We start from the raw sequence: 22,589 nt of genomic DNA, 5'->3' as shown, positions 1-22,589 counted from the left end.
CTCTCCATCGTCGGTCCGCCTCCCCCCCTCTCCCTATTTATTCCAGAACCCTCATCCCATCCCCCTCTCTGATGAAGGGTCTAGGCCCGAAACGTCAGCTTTTGTGCTCCTGAGATGCTGCTTGGCCTGCTGTGTTCATCCAGCCTCACATTTTATTAACCACATTTTATTAGGACTGGTTTTAATGATTTGTAATGATTTTGTTTCTTTTCCATCCATATAAATAGTTGAAGGCTATAATGGTAAATTCTCCTGTTTCTGTTTTGTTAGGCAAGTAGAACTCCATTGATACCCAATGAACAAGCACCAGTAAAAGAAAATCCTGTGGTACCTGGGCAAACTGAACAGGATGCAAAAGAGACAGTACCATCAACTGACACGAAGCAACGACTTCCATCTACACAACCAGTGGACTTAAATATGCAGTCTGGCACTATTGCCCTGCAAAGGAATGCAGTTACAAAAGGAGCTTTATACCAGGGGCATGCCTTCTAATAAATTTTGTTCCTGAACTAAGTGCAAAAAAGACTTGAGGCACAAAAAAGAAGTTGGAAGACAGTTCATCTAGCTAAACTAAGATGCAAATTGGTTTGATACTGCAATTTCCATCTGATCAGTATTGTACATTTTATTTTATGAAGGAATTTTTAAGGTTGTAGCTGATGAGAAGTAACTGCAGATGAGGAATGATGAAGATAGGTTGAAGATAGAGCATTTTGACCCTTCTAAGGCCAATTTACCCATTCATGGTCAAATCTGTCTCTTCATAAATTACATTTATTATTTTAATTCAGAATATAAAAACAGGTGACAGATGAAGTTTGCAAAAGATTTAACTAATCAAGTGTCTATTTATTACCCACATAAGATATATTGTAACATCATGAAAATGCCTGGCAGGTAAATATCAATGTGAATACCTCATTTATGCTGAGTTCCAGGTGGGTACTATGCAAAACATGCCTATGTTTAGAGCTGACCAGTTTAACTTTAAATGTCACTGATTACAGGCATGTTACGAGCGATAAGCTATCAATTTTAAATGGTTGTGAGAAAGGTTGTGTGTGTGTGTGTGTGTGTGTGTGTGTGTGTGTGTGTGTGTGTGTGTGGTCTCTTTTGGGTTTATGAACTTTATATGTAGTTTAAGGAACATTTGAACTTTATTCCAGGTAGAGTGATACAAATTTTTTTAAAGACCAAATTGTGAACTAATGCTGCCATTGGATGTTTTCATGAAATTACAATCTGATACTTGTGGTGTATGTTGTTTTTGCTAGTGGATTGTGAGCTGGGGCCACTCCTATATTAACATAATATACAAAATGCATGTGGCTTAAATGACGAGGCCAGGAGGAATAGTTACTGACAAAATTAAACCTCTACATTCCTGTGCGATTTATAAGATGGAGCCATAGTTTCACAAGTCATTCTGCCATGTAATTGTAAATGATGGAGTGCACAGGTGCAAGACAGCAGACAAAAGTGAAGTTGGAAACAGAATCTTATGGTTCAAGTTTGTTACCAAAATCACTCATTTGTTCTAAATTAACAAGTCCATTTTATTTAGGAGTACTTGCTATGAGGGAATATTTTGACCTAAGGGAAAGTATATGTAGTTTGGTGCCATTTATAATTCAATAGAAAAAATGTTGTGCAGCTGCAGTTAAGGTATACGTAGAAAAATTAGGTTTTCCCTTTTAATTGTTGCTAATTAGACAGTCTTTCTATTGTCCAAAGATGACCATAGTGGTTTCTTAAAACTACCAAGTTTCAACAAAGACCCAAGAGGAAGCAGTGGCCTTGCCCAAAGGCTGAAGTCCCTGAACTCCAAGCTGTGTTTGAACACTCATTATTTTTTTTAATTTTAAAGCTTCAAACTGAGGCATAAACACAAGACGGAGACTGACAAACATGCTTGTGCTCCTAATCTCTTCTGCGCAGTCAACAGTGCCTTTCATGATACTGAATTCAACCATTTTGAAATTTATTATATTTTTTGGCAGTGACTATTATGTGTTAATGGTAATAAGAATAGAATTGTGGTGTCAGTGAAAATGGTAATTCATTTAGTTTGTTTCAGTCACCCAGTTGTGCAGGATTCAATTAGCTTATACATTATTGCACTATTTAAGTACTCTTAAGTGCTGCAATGGTTTTAATAAAGCAATTCTATTCCATAATCCTCCATGGTATACAGGAAGAACTGTAGTGCTGAAGCCACACTGACCCCAATGAGAATTTTATTTTCTCGTATGTGATTTTTGTTCCAAGTGTAAACCAGATTTTTGGAACCAAAATCTTGATTTTTCTGTTTAAGATTTCCGATGCCTAGAACTGTATTGTTGCAGTGCTGAACATTATGAAGTACGGTAAGCTGTTATTTGGCATGCTGGGAGATGGGTGGTGCCAATTAATTAAAACAGCTGTTTGGTGAGTTGCGTTACTCTGACCACTAACAGCAAAGGTTTTTCAATCTTTCAGGGGAGGGAAGCAGCTGGACAGTCAAGAGCCCTAGCACAGCATGCCATTCCACCTGGCATTTATTTTGGGGCAGGGAAAGAAGAGGCTGTCAATTTTTTCTGATTTAGATTATCTTTGTTCAGGCTCAGCAACCAAAACTGACCCAATAGTTTTCATGTACAATGTAGGAGCAGTTTGAGATTTATGACCTACTGTTCTTAATGCATTTTTTTAAAAAAAGTTAAGTGACCAGCTTTTGTTGTTTTAAACAAAAATATCAAAATTCTAGTTGATAGAGTAAATGTTGTTCAGCATTCTGTAATTTCAGCTGGATGATTTTTTTTTGTACTGCACTTAGTTATGTAGGAGATATAATGTTTCATTTAACAGATTACAATGTTTTGAAGCACATCTTGCAAGGATTAAACATTTAATCATGCACTATTTGGCATGCATATGGGAGGAGCATCAGCTTTTCTTGCTTGCCATGTTTTCAACTGACAAATTTTTGATTTGAATAATGAGGTTTATGAATTTTATGTACCTGATGACTACTTCATAGCTGGTTATTTCAATGTTTTTGACCTAAACAAATCCCAGTCAATTGAAAATTACATCATTTGAATTAATGTCTTATATAACGTAGTTTCTATTCTCAAAACACTAACCAAATGAACCTAATCTGTTTATTCCTCCAGTACTTCTAAAACAGTCTTTTGTCCAAATGGTGGGAAAGCACTTTAGAAGTTAAATTCCCTCCTCAGTCAGTTTATTTTTCATGCTGGTGTCAATAAAGATTCATTTGAAACTAGCCAAATAAACATTTGCCCTAGTGACCTAGATTTGAGTGCAATAAAAAAGGGCTTAAGAGGTTACTTTTCTTAGGGAATTTGATGTACATGACATGACGAACGGTAACACAAATAATCTTCAATATTGGACCTTCGTTCCATCCTTTTGATCTTGGCATTTGTTCAATTAATCAGTGTACAAAATAAGTTTAAGATCTATGTTTGGATGTAGCCAATGAAATTGGAGGAAGAATAAATTTCAATGAAGGGAGAAGAGTCCATGCTTTTAATGGAGTGCTAACGCACAAATAGATGATGTGAATTTATCTTCCTCTCATCCTGTAATCATTTTGTGTAAAATCTTTTTGGGAATTCTTGAGAAATTAGGCCTTTTAAAGTAAAATTTGAAGATTTAAAAATAGCACAGTTGTGGGCATATAGTTACTTATTTCTAATTTTGTGGTTATCTTAGCTGTTACTTGATGCTATGTGACCTGTTGGAATATCTTTTTTGTTCTAAAATAACACTCCAGTGTATGCCATATATTGGCATTGCACCTTTTTAATAAGAAAGCTTTAACTATTCAACTTCAATTGAGCAGATATTTTTGATGTTTTAGCACTTTATAAACTGAACAATTCAGAATTTGAGTTAGACATCACTCAAGGAAACGGACCCTCGAGTCCAACTAGTCCGTGCTGACCATAGTTCTCAAACTAAACGAGTCTCATGTGCCTGTGTTTGGCTCACATCCTTAGAAACTGTCTTTTTTAACCATTCATGCATTTATCCAAATGTCTCTTACGTGCTGTGACTGTACCTGCATTCACCACTTCTGGCAGTTCATTCCACATGAATCAGTTTTTTTAAAAAAAAAATTGCCCCTAGAGTCTCTTTTTTCAAAACTTTCTCCTTTTTTGTCTTTTAAAAAATAACCCTTCAGTTTTGAACTGCCCCACCCTAGGGATAAAAACCCTTTCTGTTCATCTTTTCTACACACTTCATGATTTCATGAACTTCAGTAAGGTCACCCCTCAACCTCCAACAGCCTTTGCAAAGGGGTTTAGGGGGAGGGGGTCTCAGCCTATCCAGCCCATTTTTCATAGCTCAAACCTTCCATTCCCAGCAATGTCCTAGTGAATCTTTTCTGAACTCTGAATTCAATTACATTCTCCCTATAGCAGGGAAACCAGAACTGCATACTACTCCAGAAGAGGCCTGACTAGTGTCTTGAATAACCTCAAAATGATGTTCTAACTTTTTTAAGGATATGCTGACTACTTTGTTCTCAAACTGAATTGCAAGGTAAATTATGTATACTCCACTAGAAAGTGCATATTTGCGTTTTATTTGGTACATTTCCCTATTTTAGAGGCTACAGTGCAATGTTTTTAAAATTTGGATAAGGAAAGGACAGCTCAATTTTCTTGCAAAATATACTTGTATTTAGCCATTTGGAAATTAAATTTCCATTTCTTCAGTAACCAATATTGTAACTGAGGAAAACGTTTAATTTTGATTTAAAATCTAGATGACAAATGAAGAATTCAGAATCATTACAAGTGAAAACAATTAGCTAAAATTGTACACCCTCTTTCCAAATATTTTCTCTCTCGTGCTGAAATCTGATTAATTTAAATTTGTGTTCGGTTGGTCTATACTAAAGAAAAATGACTCACGCTTTTTTGTTTTTAGTCGCCCAATTATATTATCTCCTTTAAAAGCTACCTCCAATCTTTTTCTTCCAATGATGACTGTACACGTTTTCGTCTTACCTGATCATGCCCTTTCCTCTTAATAAAGTTATCCTCTTTTTCCTCAGTTGTTCCACGCCGTCACCAAATATCATCACAGTTCAAAGATTTCACAGTTCAGAGATTTCACAGTTCAGAGATGCACAAGATCCTCAATCGTAAAATCCTTGTTGCTGCTCTGTTTCAGAGGTTTTCTCGTCCTTTTGTAGATTGAACATTTAAACCTATAAACAGATAAATTTGGAGCAAGAGTAGGTTACTTTCCAGACTAAGGCAGTTGGTAAGCTCTGATACGATCATGAATGATCTGATTGTGACTTAAGCTCCACTTCCCGGCTTATGCCTGATGGGTCCTTGATGACTAAGGGAGTCACAAAAATAACCACCTCTGTTTTTTTTAAAAAAGGAATCATTGCAGTGACCCTGTCACTGCTGCCTTGGGAAAGAAAATCCCAATGACTTTTTTTTTGTTTGCAGAATCCCTCAATGCTTCGTGATCTCTCGCGCTGTCTCACGTGCTCGCTCTCACACTCTCGTGTTTTTAAATAGTATCTGCTACTTCTAGTACTTCTCATATGACCAACATCTTCCCAGCATCCACCCTGTCAAGTTGCCACAAGATCTTAGATTCTTTACTCTGATCGCTCCCTCTCCTAAATTTCTTTGTGTACCGGTCCAACCCCCAGCTATTACCCGTAAGACAACGCTTTCTCCACAGAAGCCAATCAAGTGCTGTTTTTGATGCTATTATGTCGTTCCTTAAATAAAGATACCAACATTTTACACGGTACTCTAGGTGTGTTCTTACCAATGCTCTTGGACTGAAGCACAAATCCCTAACTTTTAATATTCCATTCCAGGAGATGACAGCATTTCATTTGTCTTTCTGATCAATTTCTACACTTGGTATGATAGTATACCATCTAGTATTTAAATATTTTTCTTCATTCATCATGCCAATGTTGGCATGTTCGCATTTTCCCACTTTATTCCCACGCTAGTTTGGTTCAACAGTCAGCCACACAAAAATATCCATTGTGGAGTTCTTGTGTCCTCTTCACAACTTGGTTTTCTTACTTCTATTCGATTCATCAGATTCAGCAACCATACTTTTCAGTTCCTTCATCCAAATCATTTTTATAGCTTCTAAATAGTTGAGTCCTGTTGCATTTCACACATTACATCTTGCCAACCAGAAAATTATTTATTCTTGGCCTACTTTTTTGTTTCATTTTACTTAAACAGTCCACTATCCAAGCTGATATGTTGCCTCCTACACCTTAAGTTTTTATTTGGCATTATAACTTGTGACAACCCAGCAAATGACTTCTGGAAATCAAGTACACTAGATCTGCAAGATTCCTTTATCCATGTCACTTGTTTAGTCTTCAAATAAGCCTCTAGTCTTTAAAAAGCAAACTTTAAAAAGAAAATTAATGCAGCCTGGCAGAGACAACATGGTTTCGTGAAAGGGCAATTCATGCTTGACTAAGATCTCTTTAATACTAGATTCCAGAGTTTCACTTATGCCAGATGTTTTCATTGTCTCCTTTTATGGTCCCTTTTCTGTTTTGCAGCCCATTTATCTCTATCTCTCCCTGTTTTAGCCAGTCTTTCCATCTTCAGATCTTGCTGGTAGTCTCTCCAGCTTGTGCATTATCATTGTGTAATTTCCCAATTTTGCCCAAAGTGCCACACGAAGACTTCTACATTCTGCTCTGAGTAAGGAATGCGCTGGTTGGAAATAGCTTGGTGTGTAAATTCCTTTTGCAAAGTGCAGCAGTGTAAAAATTTTTTAGAGTGAAAATGAGAGTGAAAGCTGGAGGGACCCTTGTGTTCATCCATGAAGTAAATGGAAACTTCTGATTGCCTGTAGGGAGAAATTTGTGTGCAGAAGTTTACAACTAGCTCCTGTTCATCTTTAGCTGATTTTAATTGTAGTAAGCATGAAAAGTGTTTCATTTTAAAGGAATTAATTCCATTTTACAATGGCAACTTTTTGGAATTAGAAAATGCTGGGTTTGAGGTTCATCTAAATATAGGAGAAAGGACTTCTATCTAGTAGCAGCATTGCACTGGGACAGAGACTGCCTGCACTTTGCAGTTGGATAGTTTAAGTCTTCACATGATTTCTTATTAACTATTTTTCACTGGTTTAGTTCATGGTCAAATGAGAATCTTGATGTCTTAAGTTTTCAATACTCTAAATGTGAAGCTTGACAGAAATAAATTTAGTTTTACCTCATCTCTGTTGTTTCAGTGGTACTGAACTGTCTTTAAGGTTTTTTAATGCATTGGCTTTTGCTTGATCACTCAAGAAAACATTATTTGAGGGGAGTACAATGGCTTTGAGTGTAAGATATCAAAATTTTACTAAATGTATTAAGACATTCTGTTATAAAGTGTGAATTTAAAATATTTTATCCCACAAGAATTGGAACTGTTTTAATATTGTACCTAAACACCATGCCTGCCATGCTGAAAGGGGCTCAGTCAGGTTTTACTAAACCTGTAATGAAAAATCTGTCCCTGTCAAAAGTTTGACTGGGAATATTATATCCTCTGTCAATACTCATTATTTACATTTTTGTTCTTTTGGTTCATGTTGAAAACTCCTTTTCAAAGCGGCAATGTGTTTTAGCTTTTTTAATGAAAGTGTACTTTTGGAACGTACATTTTACGAACATTGGGTTTAGCTGATCGGGACACTTCATAAAAAAAAATACATGAATTAGGAAGAAAAAAAGACAAATTTCAAAACTGCTGGAAACATGAATGAAAATACAGCAGGTTTAGTCAATGTTTGTAAGGGGTCAGCTTAAGTTTTGGGTAGGACCCCTCCTCAGAATTTTTTAGTTACTTTGGACAGCTCCTTTGGAATCATTTAACATGTTTTTTCAACTAAATGTGCAGCCACTCCACGTTCACTCAGTATTTTCCCGTGGGCCAAGAGAATGAGGAGCAGAATCCCAATCATTTGCTGAGACTGACCCTATTCCTTCAGATGAGTTGGTAGTTATACAGTGTTTACTTTTGTTACAAGGAAAGGATTTACAATCTATACACCACCTCTCAATATAATTCAACATTTGCTGCACTTTGTTTGCATAATCCCATGCAAACAATTGCAGATTTATTCATTAGCCTTGTTTTTCAAGTACTTGTTTGCCTTTGGTATCTGGAGATCAGAGTAATTAAATTAAACATGCAAATTGTATTTTATCACCTTCCGAAATAGTAGTTTGTATGTTCATTTTTTAATTAGTTTTCATAGCTATACATGTCTGAAAATAGGATCTTCAGTGGCTTTCACATTCCTTTTCTAGACCACCCATTGCAATTAACTATTGATTCTTCTCATTACTGTAGATTCATACTGTATATTTGTTTGAATGATGCAAGGGGGGGGAGGAGATGGGGGAATTTTTAACTAACTGGACAAAACGTTGCATTTCAATTCTGTTTTTGTTGCTCAATATTCTGGTAAGTTTTTGTAATGTAATTTAAATCTTTAAAAAGATGTTGCTGGTGCTCAGTGCTGCTATGACCTGTAAATAAAGTGAATGTTTTCGAGAGAAGAACTGTTTATTTGAAATGTAACAAGAACAGTGTTTAGCCTCCAACAAAAGAGATGTTTTTGGGTTTTTTCTGGAATTAAATTTTTGTCATTGACTCATTCATTCTTTTGTGGGATTAGATTTGGTAGTTCTCTGAAGACTTATGGAAAAGTTCCACTTTTGGAGTATTGGCTGATAGCATTTTATGTATCTGGTTATTTTTCAAATCACTACAAAAATCAGGACTGAATTATTATCTGTGGTGAGAATTGAAATTGTTGCATGATGTGTACTGTGTTCTCAGTAATATTCAACAGACCCAAGATGTCTTTGAGAATGTTTTCGTTATGTAGTTCTAAATGCGTATTAATGGATGAAAGAAAGGACCTGATTCATGTAGTGCTTTTCAGTCCTGCCAATTAAGTGCTTTGGAAAGTAGTTGTTTGCTATCATATTGGCTAATAAGATTTTAGTTGTTCCATTGGGTGTGCAAAACTGTAGATAAGGGTGTTGATAGTAAGTAATATTCAAGTTTAATGCAGATTAATTAGACATGTGCACTTGGCTTGTAAAACCTATTGTAGACCTCAACAAAATTTCAAGGTGGAATTTAATGTTAGCCAAGAGATCATTCGACATAGCTGGAAGTGAATAGTATGGCAGTCACCCAGGATGTTTGGTTAGAAGCCTGGAATACCAGCAGTGTGGAAGAGGGAATGGAATGTGACATTTCAATGTTTGTGCCTATTAACAGGAGTTTTAGCAATGTTATTTTTAAAACTCAAAGTGAGGTGCAAGGGATAATTTGTTTCTCCTGTCAGTTATACAGTGATGGAAGCATAAGTCTGCAACTTTTTGCCCCCATGCACCTTTAGCCTTGTGATGCATCTGTTTATAGAGCTTTCACTTTTTCTGTGTGTTAATCTCTTCCCAACTTCCTCCCCAAACCCGCCACCCTCTTCAACCTGGTGATGCAGAAGACATCATTGACCATTTTTTCTATATTGAACGCAACGACACCTCTGGACGATACAGCTACTGACCACCTGCAGACTTTGAGATGAATGGCTCCCCTTATGCTATTGTGGGGAACAGCACCTCCCACTGTTGTTGGAATACAGGGAGAGACTGCAGGGAAGCACTTTATGAACCGAAGGGCTACCTTTTTTAATCTGCACAATGCTATTACTGAGATAAATGCTTCCTTTTTGATCCTGATTAATAGATCGAGATCAACAAGGCTAAGGAGATCTTCCTGATAATCTCTGGATTCAAAGCAGAGAGTGTGGTTGGGTCTGCACATCTGTTCAGGAGTTAGAGAAAGGACAGTTCCTAATGTCAGCTTACAGTATGCTAAAAGCTCATTCCTCAGATCTAAATCATACTAGACAATAGACATTGTATTACTGCCACCAGATACTGTTATCAGTCTTGGCAGTACTGAGGGAGAAATGCACCCTGTAAGATGACATTATTGAGATGAGATGTATTCACATCCAACTTTAGCAGGTTCAAATATGAATGAACCTGTGCACCATTTTGAAAGAAGGAAGGGAGATCTCTCCAAATCTCTCAGTCTACATGTTATGGGCTATCTTGTAATTAAAATATAGCTGCTTTTGAAAGTTTATGATCTGCATGTTGGACCTGTTTTTTTTGACTGTGAACAGTGCTTAATAAATTCAAGTTATTTCTTTATAGCGCATTTATTTTAGACAATTTATTGGTCTTTAGGTAATGATCAGAGTTCAGTGCTAACCATTGGCAGACACCACCCCCACCATTATGTTAATTTTCTGAGCAAATGTGGACCTGCTTTTTTTGTTTGAAATATGATGAGTGAATCTAAGTAGAAAATTTTAAATGTCTGCAGAAGAAAATGTGGACCTTGCATCACTCTAGAGAATGTTCAAAAGCAGCATTTTCCTATGAATATTGTTGAGTGTCTTCAAGCACGTATGAGAAGTGATTAAAAATTGGAACACACTTCCTCCTTTATCAGTTTTGTTTTTGCGTATCTCCCCAGTGATTCCCATTGAAGTACAATTTTAGAATAGCTGGCAGCTCTCCAGTATCATCATCAGTTGGCTGTTCTTCATGTAAGTCTCATTAGTGATCCCCAATTTGATATTTGAGGAGGCTTAATCAGATCTTTCTTTTACTTGGCCCTTGCTCCCATGTCAACTTACCTGCAGGGGTCGATGGAAAAACAATCCTGGTTGAGTTTTCCTTCTGAAGTATCACTTTTCTTCCCATGCTGAAAGAACAGTATTGTCTATTTTTTTAAAAAAAATCTAGCAAATCCTTGTTATTTAAAAAAAAACAATTACACCTGGTTCAATGGATGAAATAGTTTATGGAGTCAAACATCATGGAAACAGATCCTTTTTAGTCCAATTTGTTCACGCTGAGCAGACGCCCCAATCTGACCTAGATCCATTTGGCCCATAACCCCCTCAACCCTTCCTATGCATATACCCACCCAGATGCCTTTCACATGTTGTAATTCTACCAGCACTATCTCTGGCAGCTCATTCCATTCAAGCACCACCTGCTGTGTGGAAAAAGTTGCTCCTTAGTTCCTTTTTTTAAATCCCTTTCCTCTCACCTTTTAAACCTGTGCACTCTAGTTTTGGACTCACACTCTGAGGAAAAAGACCTTGGCTATTCACCCCTTCCATGCCCCTCCTGATTTTGTAAACCTCTACATGGCCACCCTGCAGACTCACTCTGTGCTAGGGGAAGAAAGCTCCAGCCTCTTCAGCCTTTCCTGATAACGCTTTTTTTTGCAAGTACCGTGAAAATAAAATTTTGTCTTACTGCACCAAGTTTTCAATTCCATGCTATAGAACCACCATCGTACGTATTTTGGGCATAGTCTTTAAAATGTTAAATCATTCAGATGTGGAGGTGAGCACTTAATGTCCAATTAGTTGGCAAATGAGGTTTGCTTTTGGGATGTGGGAGGAGGAGAATATGTTGAGGTTAGTATTCTTCATATGAAGTAGAAAAGCAAAAATGATTTGAAGGGAACCTTGATTTGAAATTGCTACTGCTTCAGGTTTCATCAGGGGCTATGAGAGCAGCTGAAGGTCTTTAAGTGGTAGCTGTAGTATAACTAATTCCTAATATTTCTGTCTATTTCAAAAATTAATGTGCCATCCATTACTGTTACTTGGACTTTCTTTGAATCTAGTGTGAAGTTATATTTTTGATCAGAAGCACATTAAACAACCTGGTTTTAAAACTAAGGCAAAAAGATAATTTTTTTATTTTTGCTGATTAGTTGCTCAGCAGGGTCTAATCTAAATTGAAAACCGAGGTGGGGTGGGGAAGTGTAAGGGAATAATACACTTTTTTTGCTATTTCATTCTGAAAGAATTACGCTCAATTTGTCATTCAATTGGTGCTGTGGCTGACCTGCAGTCACCTTGAAGCTATCATTAGTAAACAAAGCTGAATCTTGATCATTAGGTAGTCCTACGTATGTCTTGTCTTATTGCTGCTCATTGATGGTCACTGTTGCAGAAACATTTGCTTTTTTAGCACAGTGGCCAAACTATGGATTACAAATATTATTTGTACTCCATTGTAATAGTGCGAACAAGGGGTAGTGTCAGGGAATCAAAACTCAGCTACTGCAGAGCATGAGACTTTTGATCAACAAGATATCAAAAGGCATCTGTCCCAAAAGTTTGGTTTATTGTGTGCCACCAGCACTAAAGGGAAACTTACCAACTCCCTTTATCATTCAGTGTGACTTCAAAAGCCTTTTACCTCAGGTTTACTCTTTTTGGCTCAGTTGGTAAAATTATGCCCCTCTATCTGAAATGTTAAACTAAATGCAAAAAAATTTTGTATTCATTTATAATAACTGTTAGAAAATTGTTCTACACCACCTTAATATTGAGTGACTGTTAATTTATGGTTCCTTTATTTCATTTATCATGTATTTCTTTGCAATGAAATCAGTGTATCTTTAATTGTAAATAAGTGTATATGAATATAATTCTTGTACTTAATTTATTTCACGTGTGTCCATTGTCTTGCAGCAATTTCACATTATGCAAGACGGCTACTGTTCATGGGCTTCACATTCAAAGAATCTCTGGCAATTCCATCTGTAATAACATGCCGTTTCCAAAGAGTAACTTAGCTCAATATGTGGTTCATGATGGTTCAAAACCTCATTATGCGGATAGTCTGATCAAATTGTTATTTCAGAATATGGTGAAATGCTTTCATCTTTTGAGGTGATTTGGATCAATTTAAACCATTCACTTGTGAATTCTTGTTAAGAGTTCACCTAAAGGCCAGAGTCACCATGTCCCATCAACACTAGAATTTAAACTTTGGTTTAGTTAACCTCAAACATTTTGGAAGTGATGCATTGATTTTTTTTTTGCTTTTTGACTCTTTACAACAGAGGGTGTTCCTTGACTTGATTTGACTTATTATAGTCAAAAGCTTTGTGAACAGTAAAGGTAAATCATAGTAAGCAAGGCCTTACAGATCATGGGGTGTGTAGTGAGGCAAATAGGTAACACTGCACAGGAGGTGTGCGAGGCAAGGTCAACATTATTTGAAGTTAGAGGGTCCTTTCATCAAGTCTAATGTTGCCGAGGAAGAAGCTGTTCTTGAAAATATTGGTGCGTGTTCAAGTTTCTGGATGTCCTGCAGGCAAAGGAGGGAGGAGCAACTATATCAAATATACTAGTGGATAATGCATTGTGGACATTTGTGAGGGTAGGCTATTTTTAAGATAATTTAGGTTGGATAAGCTAATGAATCCCTTTGAAATAATCTGCCATCCTTGGAGAGAGAACCCGAATTAATGTTTTGAGTCCAGTATGACTCTTTTAGAACTTGAGTTCTGGAAAAGGGGTCATACTAGTCTCAAGGTAAACTCTTCCCAATAAAACCCAAAAGAACTGCAGATTCTGTAAATCAGAAACAAAGAAATTTCTGGAAAAGCTCAGCAGATCTGGCAGCATCTGTGGAGAGAAATCAGTAATTTTTTTTTGCGTCAGTTAACCCTTCCTCAGAACTCGGAGTTTGGAGGAAGGGTCACTGGACCTGAAACATTAACTCTGCTTTCTCTGTACAGATGCTGCCAGACCTGCTGAGTTTCTCTAGTATTTTGTATTTCAGATGTTCAGCATCAGTGGTATTTTAGTTTTAATTGTCATCTTTCTTATGTAACAACAATAACTATTGTGTTCAACAGCTATTTCGACATTGCCTTGCTCAGCAATGCTGCAATAATTGGCAAACCTGCTATGAAAGCTTTTTAATCCTGCACTGATCAGCATAGATGCGAGAATGCCAAATTTCAAAGGAGCGTCAATATATGCTACATGAGAAAAGATATAAATTTATTGCTTTTTTGAAAATTTGACTTTCCTCTATTTGCCCTGATGTCAATCTGTTTTCATCCAAGCAGCAAGTTCTGTACTCTACCAAATCCTTGTGGACAAATTAGACTGAAAGGTCTGTTTCCATGCTGATTTGGTTCTATGATTCTGAGTTAAGGCTTGGGCCAAACATGTGGTTTTATTGCTTAAGGTCAAATGAATTACTTCTACACCTCTTTCTTAGGTTCTTTGTATTAATGTGGTACATCAGAAAATGTTGACTTTTGAAATTTAAGTGTCGTGATTCTCAAATTCTTTATAACTGAAAAAATAGTATTTGCTGTTCGTAACACATTCACTTTGAGAAACCAGACCTAAGAGTCTGTTTCGATTGCGGATAAGTGAACTTTTCAATAGTTACAGAAATTGTGCTTTGGGAGCAAGTCCTTCTGTTTTAATTCAACAAACCTCACCCCTCTCTTTCAGATGCCTCTAACTACTTGATAAACTCTATGTAGAAGTAGTGTAATTTTCAGTTTTCACTTGGATAGGCGCCTTTTGTCTCGATGGAATCATAAAGAAGGAAAATCCAGTGAAACTTTGAAATGACTGATATTGGTCTGAATTTAAAGTTCCATTTTGAAGTATACAAAACCAATATGGACCAATATTAGTTATTTCCACATTCTACTGTGCATGTTTTCTTTTCATGGCAGGCCTCTTTGAAAACAGTGCTATTTAAAGGTTAGTGATAATGGGAACTACAGATGCTGGAGAATCCAAGATAATAAAATGTGAGACTGGATGAACACAGCAGGCCCAGCAGCATCTCAGGAGCACAAAAGCTGACGTTTTGGGCCTAGACCCTTCATCAGAGAGGGGAATGGGGTGAGGGTTCTGGAATAAATTGAGTTGTTTTAGCATCTGAGTCATCAAAGTTACTCAGCAACTAACAGCAAAGAGAAATGACCTTTAGATAGTAAAATGTGAGGCTGTGTTCATCCAGCCTCACATTTTACTATTTAAAGGTCATTTCTCTTTGCTGTTAGTTGCTGAGTAACTTTGATGGATCAGATGCTAAAACAACTCAATTTCAAGAGTCAATCTGACAAGAACTATGGGACTGTTAGTGAGACATCTTAATGTCCTTGCATGTGCTTTGGAATCAAAATCCAATATGGTAAGTGGAATACTGTACAAAATGAGCATGTGTACACTTTGTGCAATGTTAATAGAGCATAATGTGAAGTGTTTTCTGGGCCGTTAAGTGAAAATGACAGACACTGAATGCTGAGGTAGATAACAAAGGGAATTCACATTTTTCAAGTGCACAGTGTTGCTGTCATCAGTGCACAAAATGGGATTCTTCAAGCGGTCCATGAGCACTTACAATTGTTGGAGGCTTCATTTTTAGTACTGTATTTAGATCTGGAAAGGAATTGTAGGTCTAATCTCAGTCGTGGTAAAATGAAATTTTATGCGAATCATAATGTAACTGACACCAGTAAGGGAGTAAACATCAGTCTGTAGTGAGAAAGTGAAGTGAAATGTCTTAAACACTACACTACAGAGCTGTGCTCACTGACCTACTTAGAGAATATAAATATAGGAGTGTTACCGTACAGAAGGAGTCGAGCATATTTGGAGATGAGTATGCAGATATCCAAAGCCCAAGATAGTCCAGGCTGGTATTTCAAAAATGTAGGTAGCAGCATTTTGGTTGTATCTTGTGCTTTAAGCCATTGAGAGTTGAGGATTTGATTGATTTTTTTTTTTGGATGGGACATGCGTATTACTGAGCTTTTACACTAAAAGTAAGTTTATTACATTGCATTTAAATGATGTCTCCATCTGGTTTGCATGTACCAGTTGAACTAAATGATCTGTTCTTGAATTGTAAATTCTGTATTTTTAAAACTGAATTACCATCCCAAGAAACATTTTTCTTCAAGGAATTGTGTAACACGTAGTTTATTTATAATTAGCACGAAGATGTAACTTTTGCACGAGGTACTTTTTTTAAGGTGGCTGTTCTGTGAAGAGACTTTAGTGCTGTCGACAAAAGAAACCTCTATGTTGAGATTTTTAATCCAAATGTAACCAGTGCAACACTCAAATGTTCTTGTGTAGGAAAAGAAATTGCACTTACCTGCATTTTTTTACAAACTTGCTCCACATTTTTTAAAGTTTTCATAACCTAAGTATCAAATCATAAATCAGCAAAAATCAAACATGAACAAACCTACCAATGGAAAAGTGCCAATGCAATAGCTCTGGTTATTTAGTCTTCTGAGAGCTTATTTTACATCTTATTTTCAGTACTGTGGTAACAGATGCTAAAAGGTGATGTTCTTTGCAATCATTTTATTATAAACCCCTTTAAACGCATGAAATTATCACGCTGTTTTGAACTGGTAGTTTGTACTGCCAGGAATCTTGAATGTTTGATCTTCCCAGTGTCATTGCTATCAACTAAAGAATTCTGTAAAGGTTAGAATTTCCAACATGGATCTGTTCTCTTGAAATATTTGGTTGGCAATTGTCATTCACAGGATGGCAGCCTCCAACAGCCTGGAACCACTGAATACTTCTGCAGCAGGTTGGAACAGCAGTTAATTAGAGAAAATGTTTTTTGCCAGAGTTAGTTTCTTCTAGGTACCAGTTATAAATGGCTCATGTGTCATATTGTATATCCCAAGATTGCGTTGACATGAGGTAACAAGTGAGAAGCATCTGAGGAAGTAAGGCTGGACATTAGTTTAGTTTTGTTTTAAACACCTTATCCAAATCAAGTGCAGTAACAAAGACCTTCATTGCAAAGAAAGGTAAATGAGTGCCTTGTCCTGTGTTGACTGAAATGTCTGTAAGATTGCACAATGACCACCAATGGGGATAAACTAGTCAATAAAGTACTTCACTTAACTTGTAATTGAAGTTTCATTATTCCATCCTTGTTGCCATCGCTGCTAACTTGATTTAGACCCTGCAAATCACTTTCTTCAGTTTTACACGATGCTGTTAGCTTAAGCTATTTGAGAGGCACACTGAGTAAATGAAGGCTTATGCTCAAAGTTCTTGCAGCAGAAATTTGTGTAATTCCATTGAAAGATTACAGGCACAAGGAAGGGGATGGGACAAAGGACGATGACTAATATTCTCATTATCCACTTATTACATTAGCTCCTTCCGAGTTGAAAGTATCTAGATATTTGGCAATGTGTAAATCACTGGGCATGAAAATATGAAAAACCTTGAAGAATGGATGTGCATGCATGATGATTTTGGTGGTGATTATAGGGATAATATTGCCCTTGACTTTGAACTCATTTAAAAGCGACATATGAGGGATAGCAGTTAAATATTCTAACGTGCAGTTGACCTATCCAATGTTACGATTTGATTTTACAGCCATTACCTGGGTTAATGTTTGAGAAGCATTGTACTAGCACAGGTCAATGCAAAATGTGGCAGCTTCATTGGAATCTGGCATTCCTTCTCCACAAAAGTAGATTACAGCCTTGATTATGGTAGACATATCTGATAAACTGTTGCATACTGGTTTGCAAAGACCTTTGCCTGGGCTACAGATGAGAGGTTCTAGCAGTTTTCAGTATCTTAACTGCTATGAGGCCAAACATCCTGCTGATCCCTGGACAGAAGTCAAGTCAAGTACTTCTCAACTGGCAATACTTCATTGTCCATTAGGCATTTACAGTAAATACTTACCTTGTCAGCAACAGCCATACCTTTTTGAGTTTTTTAAAAATATGATGGCTAGAAACCATCTGCAAAAGTGTTTCTCAAATCAGCATGTGCCAGGCACTCATGCAAGTGGCATTAGGGGTAGTAAGGGGTGGGGGGTGGAAACTAGACTGCAGCAGCAGAAATATGAGTGATGCAACAAGTGTGGCAGACCTAAGTTATGGGAAGATTGCTAATGCAGACACGTGAAACTTTTACACCACAAACAGTTAACTTTTTCTGGTATTTGACTCTTGGGCTGCATCTAGGAGAGAACTTTTTAGAATAGGAGAAACAAAATGTGCACTTACTCAGCACATTGGGGAATTGTCCTTCACAAATACTAGCATCTGTCTGACTGAGGAGAATTGTCTGGCTAAGTACTATCCAGAAGAAAAAGCAGGACAAATCCAATCTGCCCAATTACCAATCCCATCAGTCTACTGTCTGATGCTCATGTCTTTTCTTGATTGTTGGAGGTTGTGGATTTTGTGCTGTTGTACGAAGCTTGGTAAGTTTATGCACCTTGCAGAAAGTACGCAATGCAGCCACTTGGCACAATTTATGGAGTGAGTGAGTATTTCAGGTACTGGATGAGATTACAGTCAATTTGCTGACCTTTGTGCCAGGTCAGAATGCTTGAGTGTTAGATATGGACTTGCAGTGAAGTGGATGGTATTAATTCTGACTTCGAGATAGTGGGAAGACAGAAGTTGAGTTACACAGTACAGAGTAGTGGACTTCTGAACAGTTGTTGTTGGCAGAGTATTTATGTTGCTTGTTCAGTTTCTGGTCAGTAGTAATCCCCAGCATGGTGATGAGGGATTTGAACCTTAAGTCCTTAAATTTTATGGTTGAGATTCTCATTGGTTAGGTGTGGTCATTATCTGTGTATCAGTCTGATATTTGTCATTTTATCCTAGGCCTGAATTATGGCCTGATTTATTATCTGAGGAATTGGAATTGAGGATGGAACTGAACATTGTACTAGTCAGAGCATCTGAAACAGTTCACTTTGCTGGACTGATGACCATATTGAGGAAATCTTATTGTTGAGCCTGAAAGTTATTTCCTAGATCCAACAAAAGAATTCCTGCAAGTGACATCCTGTTGCTGAGATGACTTGGCCTTCAATACTCGCCTCTATCTATCTTTTGTACATACTGTGGTACCAGCCACATTTGAAAAATGGCCCTTTCTTGATGTCTGGGGGTGAGAGGATACTTCTGGATTCTAAACGAGCATTGGTAATTAGATGGTGCATGATACCAGTGTTAAAAATCTTATGATTGGATAGTAAATTTTCCAGATGGTAATATCCTAGATTTAGATTTACCCTGCATTTTGTGAGTTGAATGGAGTGGTTAGAGGAGTTTAAAGACAGGGAATGATGTAGATACAAAGTGATTCAATCATGAGGATAAGTTTACATTTTGTAGGAACACTTGGAAAAATCTAAATCCAAAAGGACAAGGATTGTGGTTGAATTGGATTTGAGACAAGCAGCAGAATTTAAAAAGCTGAAGTTTCTAGATGTTGAAAAATAGGAGCCAGCTGAAAAAATAATGAATCTGGTGCTATCGAGGGTTGTTGATTGCATAAGGCCTGGATGTGCGGGTGCATGACTGTGTGCAGCAGTTGGGAATGCACCGTGGTGGGAACAAAAATGAATGCTGATTGGAATGTTGATTTATGGAGCAGCTTGAAGCAAGGCAGGAACATTTTCAAAAGTGAAAATTTGGCATTGGCAGTGAAGGGCAGGGAAGTTCCAGCATGATGTCTCTGTTTCCACATGTTAAATTTATTTTGCTCCTAAAATTTCACAAGTTGTATTACAGCTGGCATTTGCATTTTGCATGTGACATTCAGATTGATTTTCAGCACTCTCTTTTTAAACCTGGTTGTTCACCAAGGAATTTAAGTTTGCTATTCTCCCCTGATCAGACACAACTAGGTAAAATAAACATAATGTTTTTAAAAATTGATACTTGAGCAAAGAAATGCTTTATTTAAACTGAAATACAAATGTTTTTAAAATCAAATAGAAAAATAAAGAAAATGCAACTTCTTCAAAACAAATTTCAAAGTTGGGTCTTCATGAGAATAAAGCCTTCCTGCAAAGTATGATTGAATTGCAAAAATATGCAAAATTCATTCCTGAAATGTACATAAGCTATTAAAAAAATTTTTTAAAAAGTTACAGACAGTCGCATCCACTACTTAAATGACCTTTTTAACAGCTAAATCTGTTAATCCTGCAACTACAGCCTTTGGTGGATAGAAAAATCAAAATAGCAACATCTGTAGACTAGAAGCTAACAACTTCTAGCAATTGGCAACACAATATGATCAAGAAATTGTGGGAAAGCTGCCCATATGTGGGGAGTGAATAAGAGATCTGTTTGCATGTGCACTTTGAAAAAAGAAGACCCTAGTATCTCTACTATTCTACCCTACCTGCATGCATTAATGCAATATCACCAAAGGTTGTAGTAAATGGCAAATACATGCAGACACAGCATCTCCTGACCAGACAGATGTAACTGTCAGTTCTGTAACCAATGGAATGGAGCCCTCTTTGGATCCTTGAACCTGCAGACCATTTCTATGTCACAGTGTTCCTTTCTATAAATTGCTAAAACTAAATATCCAAGACAATGTAGGATAAATGCCACAAGAGCAAACTTTGAAACCAGTATTCTTCAAATAGTTTACAAAGTCTCCTCAAATCTTTAGCTTGGTGCAAAGAGGCTTTATGGTTTAACCATAATTGTTTTGTATTTTTAAGCCACTAGATGTCAGCATCAGCGTCCTTCTTTTATACAATGAACTGATCTGGCTCAGTCTTCAGAAAGGTTCTGTGTTTGTTCCTCAGTGGCACTGAATTCAGAATGTTCCTGCACGTTCTCCAGATTCTCTGAACTTTCATAGCAGCCTGAATCCCGTGGGATATCACACAGAGGAGCTGAGCTTGAGAGTTGTGTGTCAGTATTATCTCCTTGCTCTTCTGTCTCACTTCCTGCTGTAAAAAAAACACATTATTGATTTTACAGATATATGGCACTCCTAAAAATATTAGTCCGAGGGACTTCAACCTTTCATTTCAATATTGCAAATGCATTCTTACAACATGCTTGACCAATATAATATGGTTTTCCCAGAGGTTCTCGATTTCCCTTGTTATCCTAGGTTGAAGGCCCAAGCTAAATGCAAATTTTCTTCTGTAGTCTTTAGCTTTTTATCCCCACCCTTACACAAAATGGTGCAAATCAATACAGTATGTGAAATGCCAGATACAAAATGCAGATCAGACGATGGTGTTAAACACGAATGTGGAATGGATCAGTACGTTACAATAGAAATTAATAAGGCATTGCACTGTTGCTTTAGCATTTTTACACTTCTAACAACTTATGTAGCACTAAGATTTCATTGGAAAAGAGCCCCTTTCAAAATTAATAGGAATACTCTTGTTGAAGCCAGGCATTGAAATTAGGTAACAGTGTGGAGCTGGATGAACATAGCAGGCCAAGCAGCATCTCAGGAGCACAAAAGCTGACGTTTCGGGCCTAGACTGTCTGAAGGGTCTAGGCCCGAAACATCAGCTTTTATGCTCCTGAGATGCCGCTTGGCCTGCTGTGTTCATCCAGCTCCACACTTTGTTACCTTGGATTCTCCAGCATCTGCAGTTCCCATTATCACTATTAAAATTTAGGTTCTGCTTTCATAATTAAAGGTATTTAAAGGCTAATGATTCTTCAATTTTTTTGTTCCTGCATTATTAAGGGTGATTTCGTAGTAAATGCAGAATAGTGTGCCTAATTTATAGAGCAGACAAAATGAGCAGAAATAACTGAAGAAACTCAGTAGGTCTGGTAGTACCTCTACACTCTGTGTTAGCTCTCTGTTCTCTCTCTGCGCGCACCCCCCCCCCGGCCCTGCCTGTCTATGTCTCTCCCCCTCTCTCTCTCTCTCTCTCTCTCTCTCTCTCTCCCCCCCCCCCCCACCTCACCAATGTTCCTTTTTTGGAATGTTTTTGTGCTGTAATTCTATTCCTAGATCAGTCTGCAGCTGGGAAACATTGATGCTATAGGTCAAATGTATTTAATGGGTCAAAGCCAGGAGGAAATATGAATTGATACTTTTATTTTTTGAAATGAATAGGTTCCATTCACAAGTAATTCATCTTGTTTTTCTGACGAATTCCTGTCAGAAACAACACTGGTTCAGTAGTAGATTCTGCACTAGGTTTACTTCAAGATTAAACATATTTGTGCCTAATTTTAAGTTGGTTGAAACTGTGTATTCTGTAAATAATAGTTATAATGTGAAGCATGAAGTCAGCTAAACTGCTGATCTCTTGCCTCTGAGTCAGAAGTTTATGGGTTCAGACCTCACTTTAGGATTAAATACATAACCAGCATGAGACTTCAGTGCAGTACTACAGAAGTACTAAGGAAGAGTTGCTTAACTCAGCAGGTCTGATAGAGAAATAGTTGGTGTTTCAATTTGAATATGATTATTCAGAACACCAGTAAGGTAGAAATATGATGTCATTTATGCCATAGAATGGGGCAGGAAGAACAAAAGTTTGGGATAAGGCAGAGGGCAGGTGAGACTAAATAAAGTTGTCATTGGAACAAAAGGAAAAGGTGACTATTGTGGTTCAGTGTGTTCAGCATGTGAATAACAGATCGATGAACATCTCATTCCAAAAATGAGACTCAGACAAGTGCCAAAAGGCACTGGATGCTTCAAACACTGAGCCCCAATAACATTCTGAAAACAGTACTCCAGAAGTTTCAACCCTCTGAGTCAAGCTGTTTCAGGACAGCTATAACATTGGTACCTAGCTGACATGTAGAAAATTGCTTGGATGTCCTGTGTAAGAAGCCAGACAAATCTATCCGGCCACTTACCATTCAATCAGC

The 22,589-nt window shown here is 37.3% G+C and overlaps 2 protein-coding genes across 6 annotated transcripts in view; one reads left to right on the top strand and one right to left on the bottom strand.

Moving 5' to 3' along the window:
* zdhhc9 (zinc finger DHHC-type palmitoyltransferase 9) overlaps positions 1–14,809 on the top strand; it is a 104,718-nt gene extending 89,909 nt beyond the window's left edge. For all 4 annotated transcript variants that reach the window (XM_059651457.1, XM_059651456.1, XM_059651458.1 and 1 more), the window contains exon 9: positions 271–14,809. In XM_059651457.1, coding sequence (XP_059507440.1) covers positions 271–495 — 225 coding nt within the window. In that variant the 3' untranslated portion in view covers positions 496–14,809. The remainder of the gene's footprint in view (positions 1–270) is intronic.
* A 4,717-nt stretch (positions 14,810–19,526) lies between these two features.
* Positions 19,527–22,589, bottom strand: part of sash3 (SAM and SH3 domain containing 3) — a 68,047-nt gene continuing 64,984 nt past the window's right edge. The window contains exon 8 of one of the 2 annotated variants that reach the window (XM_048544059.1): positions 19,527–20,677. In XM_048544059.1, coding sequence (XP_048400016.1) covers positions 20,499–20,677 — 179 coding nt within the window. In that variant the 3' untranslated portion in view covers positions 19,527–20,498. Of the gene's footprint in view, positions 20,681–22,589 lie in introns of both variants that reach the window. The other variant, XM_048544058.2, reaches the window with a different exon arrangement.

Source organism: Stegostoma tigrinum, chromosome 15 (assembly GCF_030684315.1).
Source record: "Stegostoma tigrinum isolate sSteTig4 chromosome 15, sSteTig4.hap1, whole genome shotgun sequence".
In the NCBI taxonomy this organism is placed as follows: domain Eukaryota; kingdom Metazoa; phylum Chordata; class Chondrichthyes; order Orectolobiformes; family Stegostomatidae; genus Stegostoma; species Stegostoma tigrinum.
Note: the sequence above shows the minus strand (reverse complement) of the source record. Positions and strands in the feature narration are given on the sequence as shown.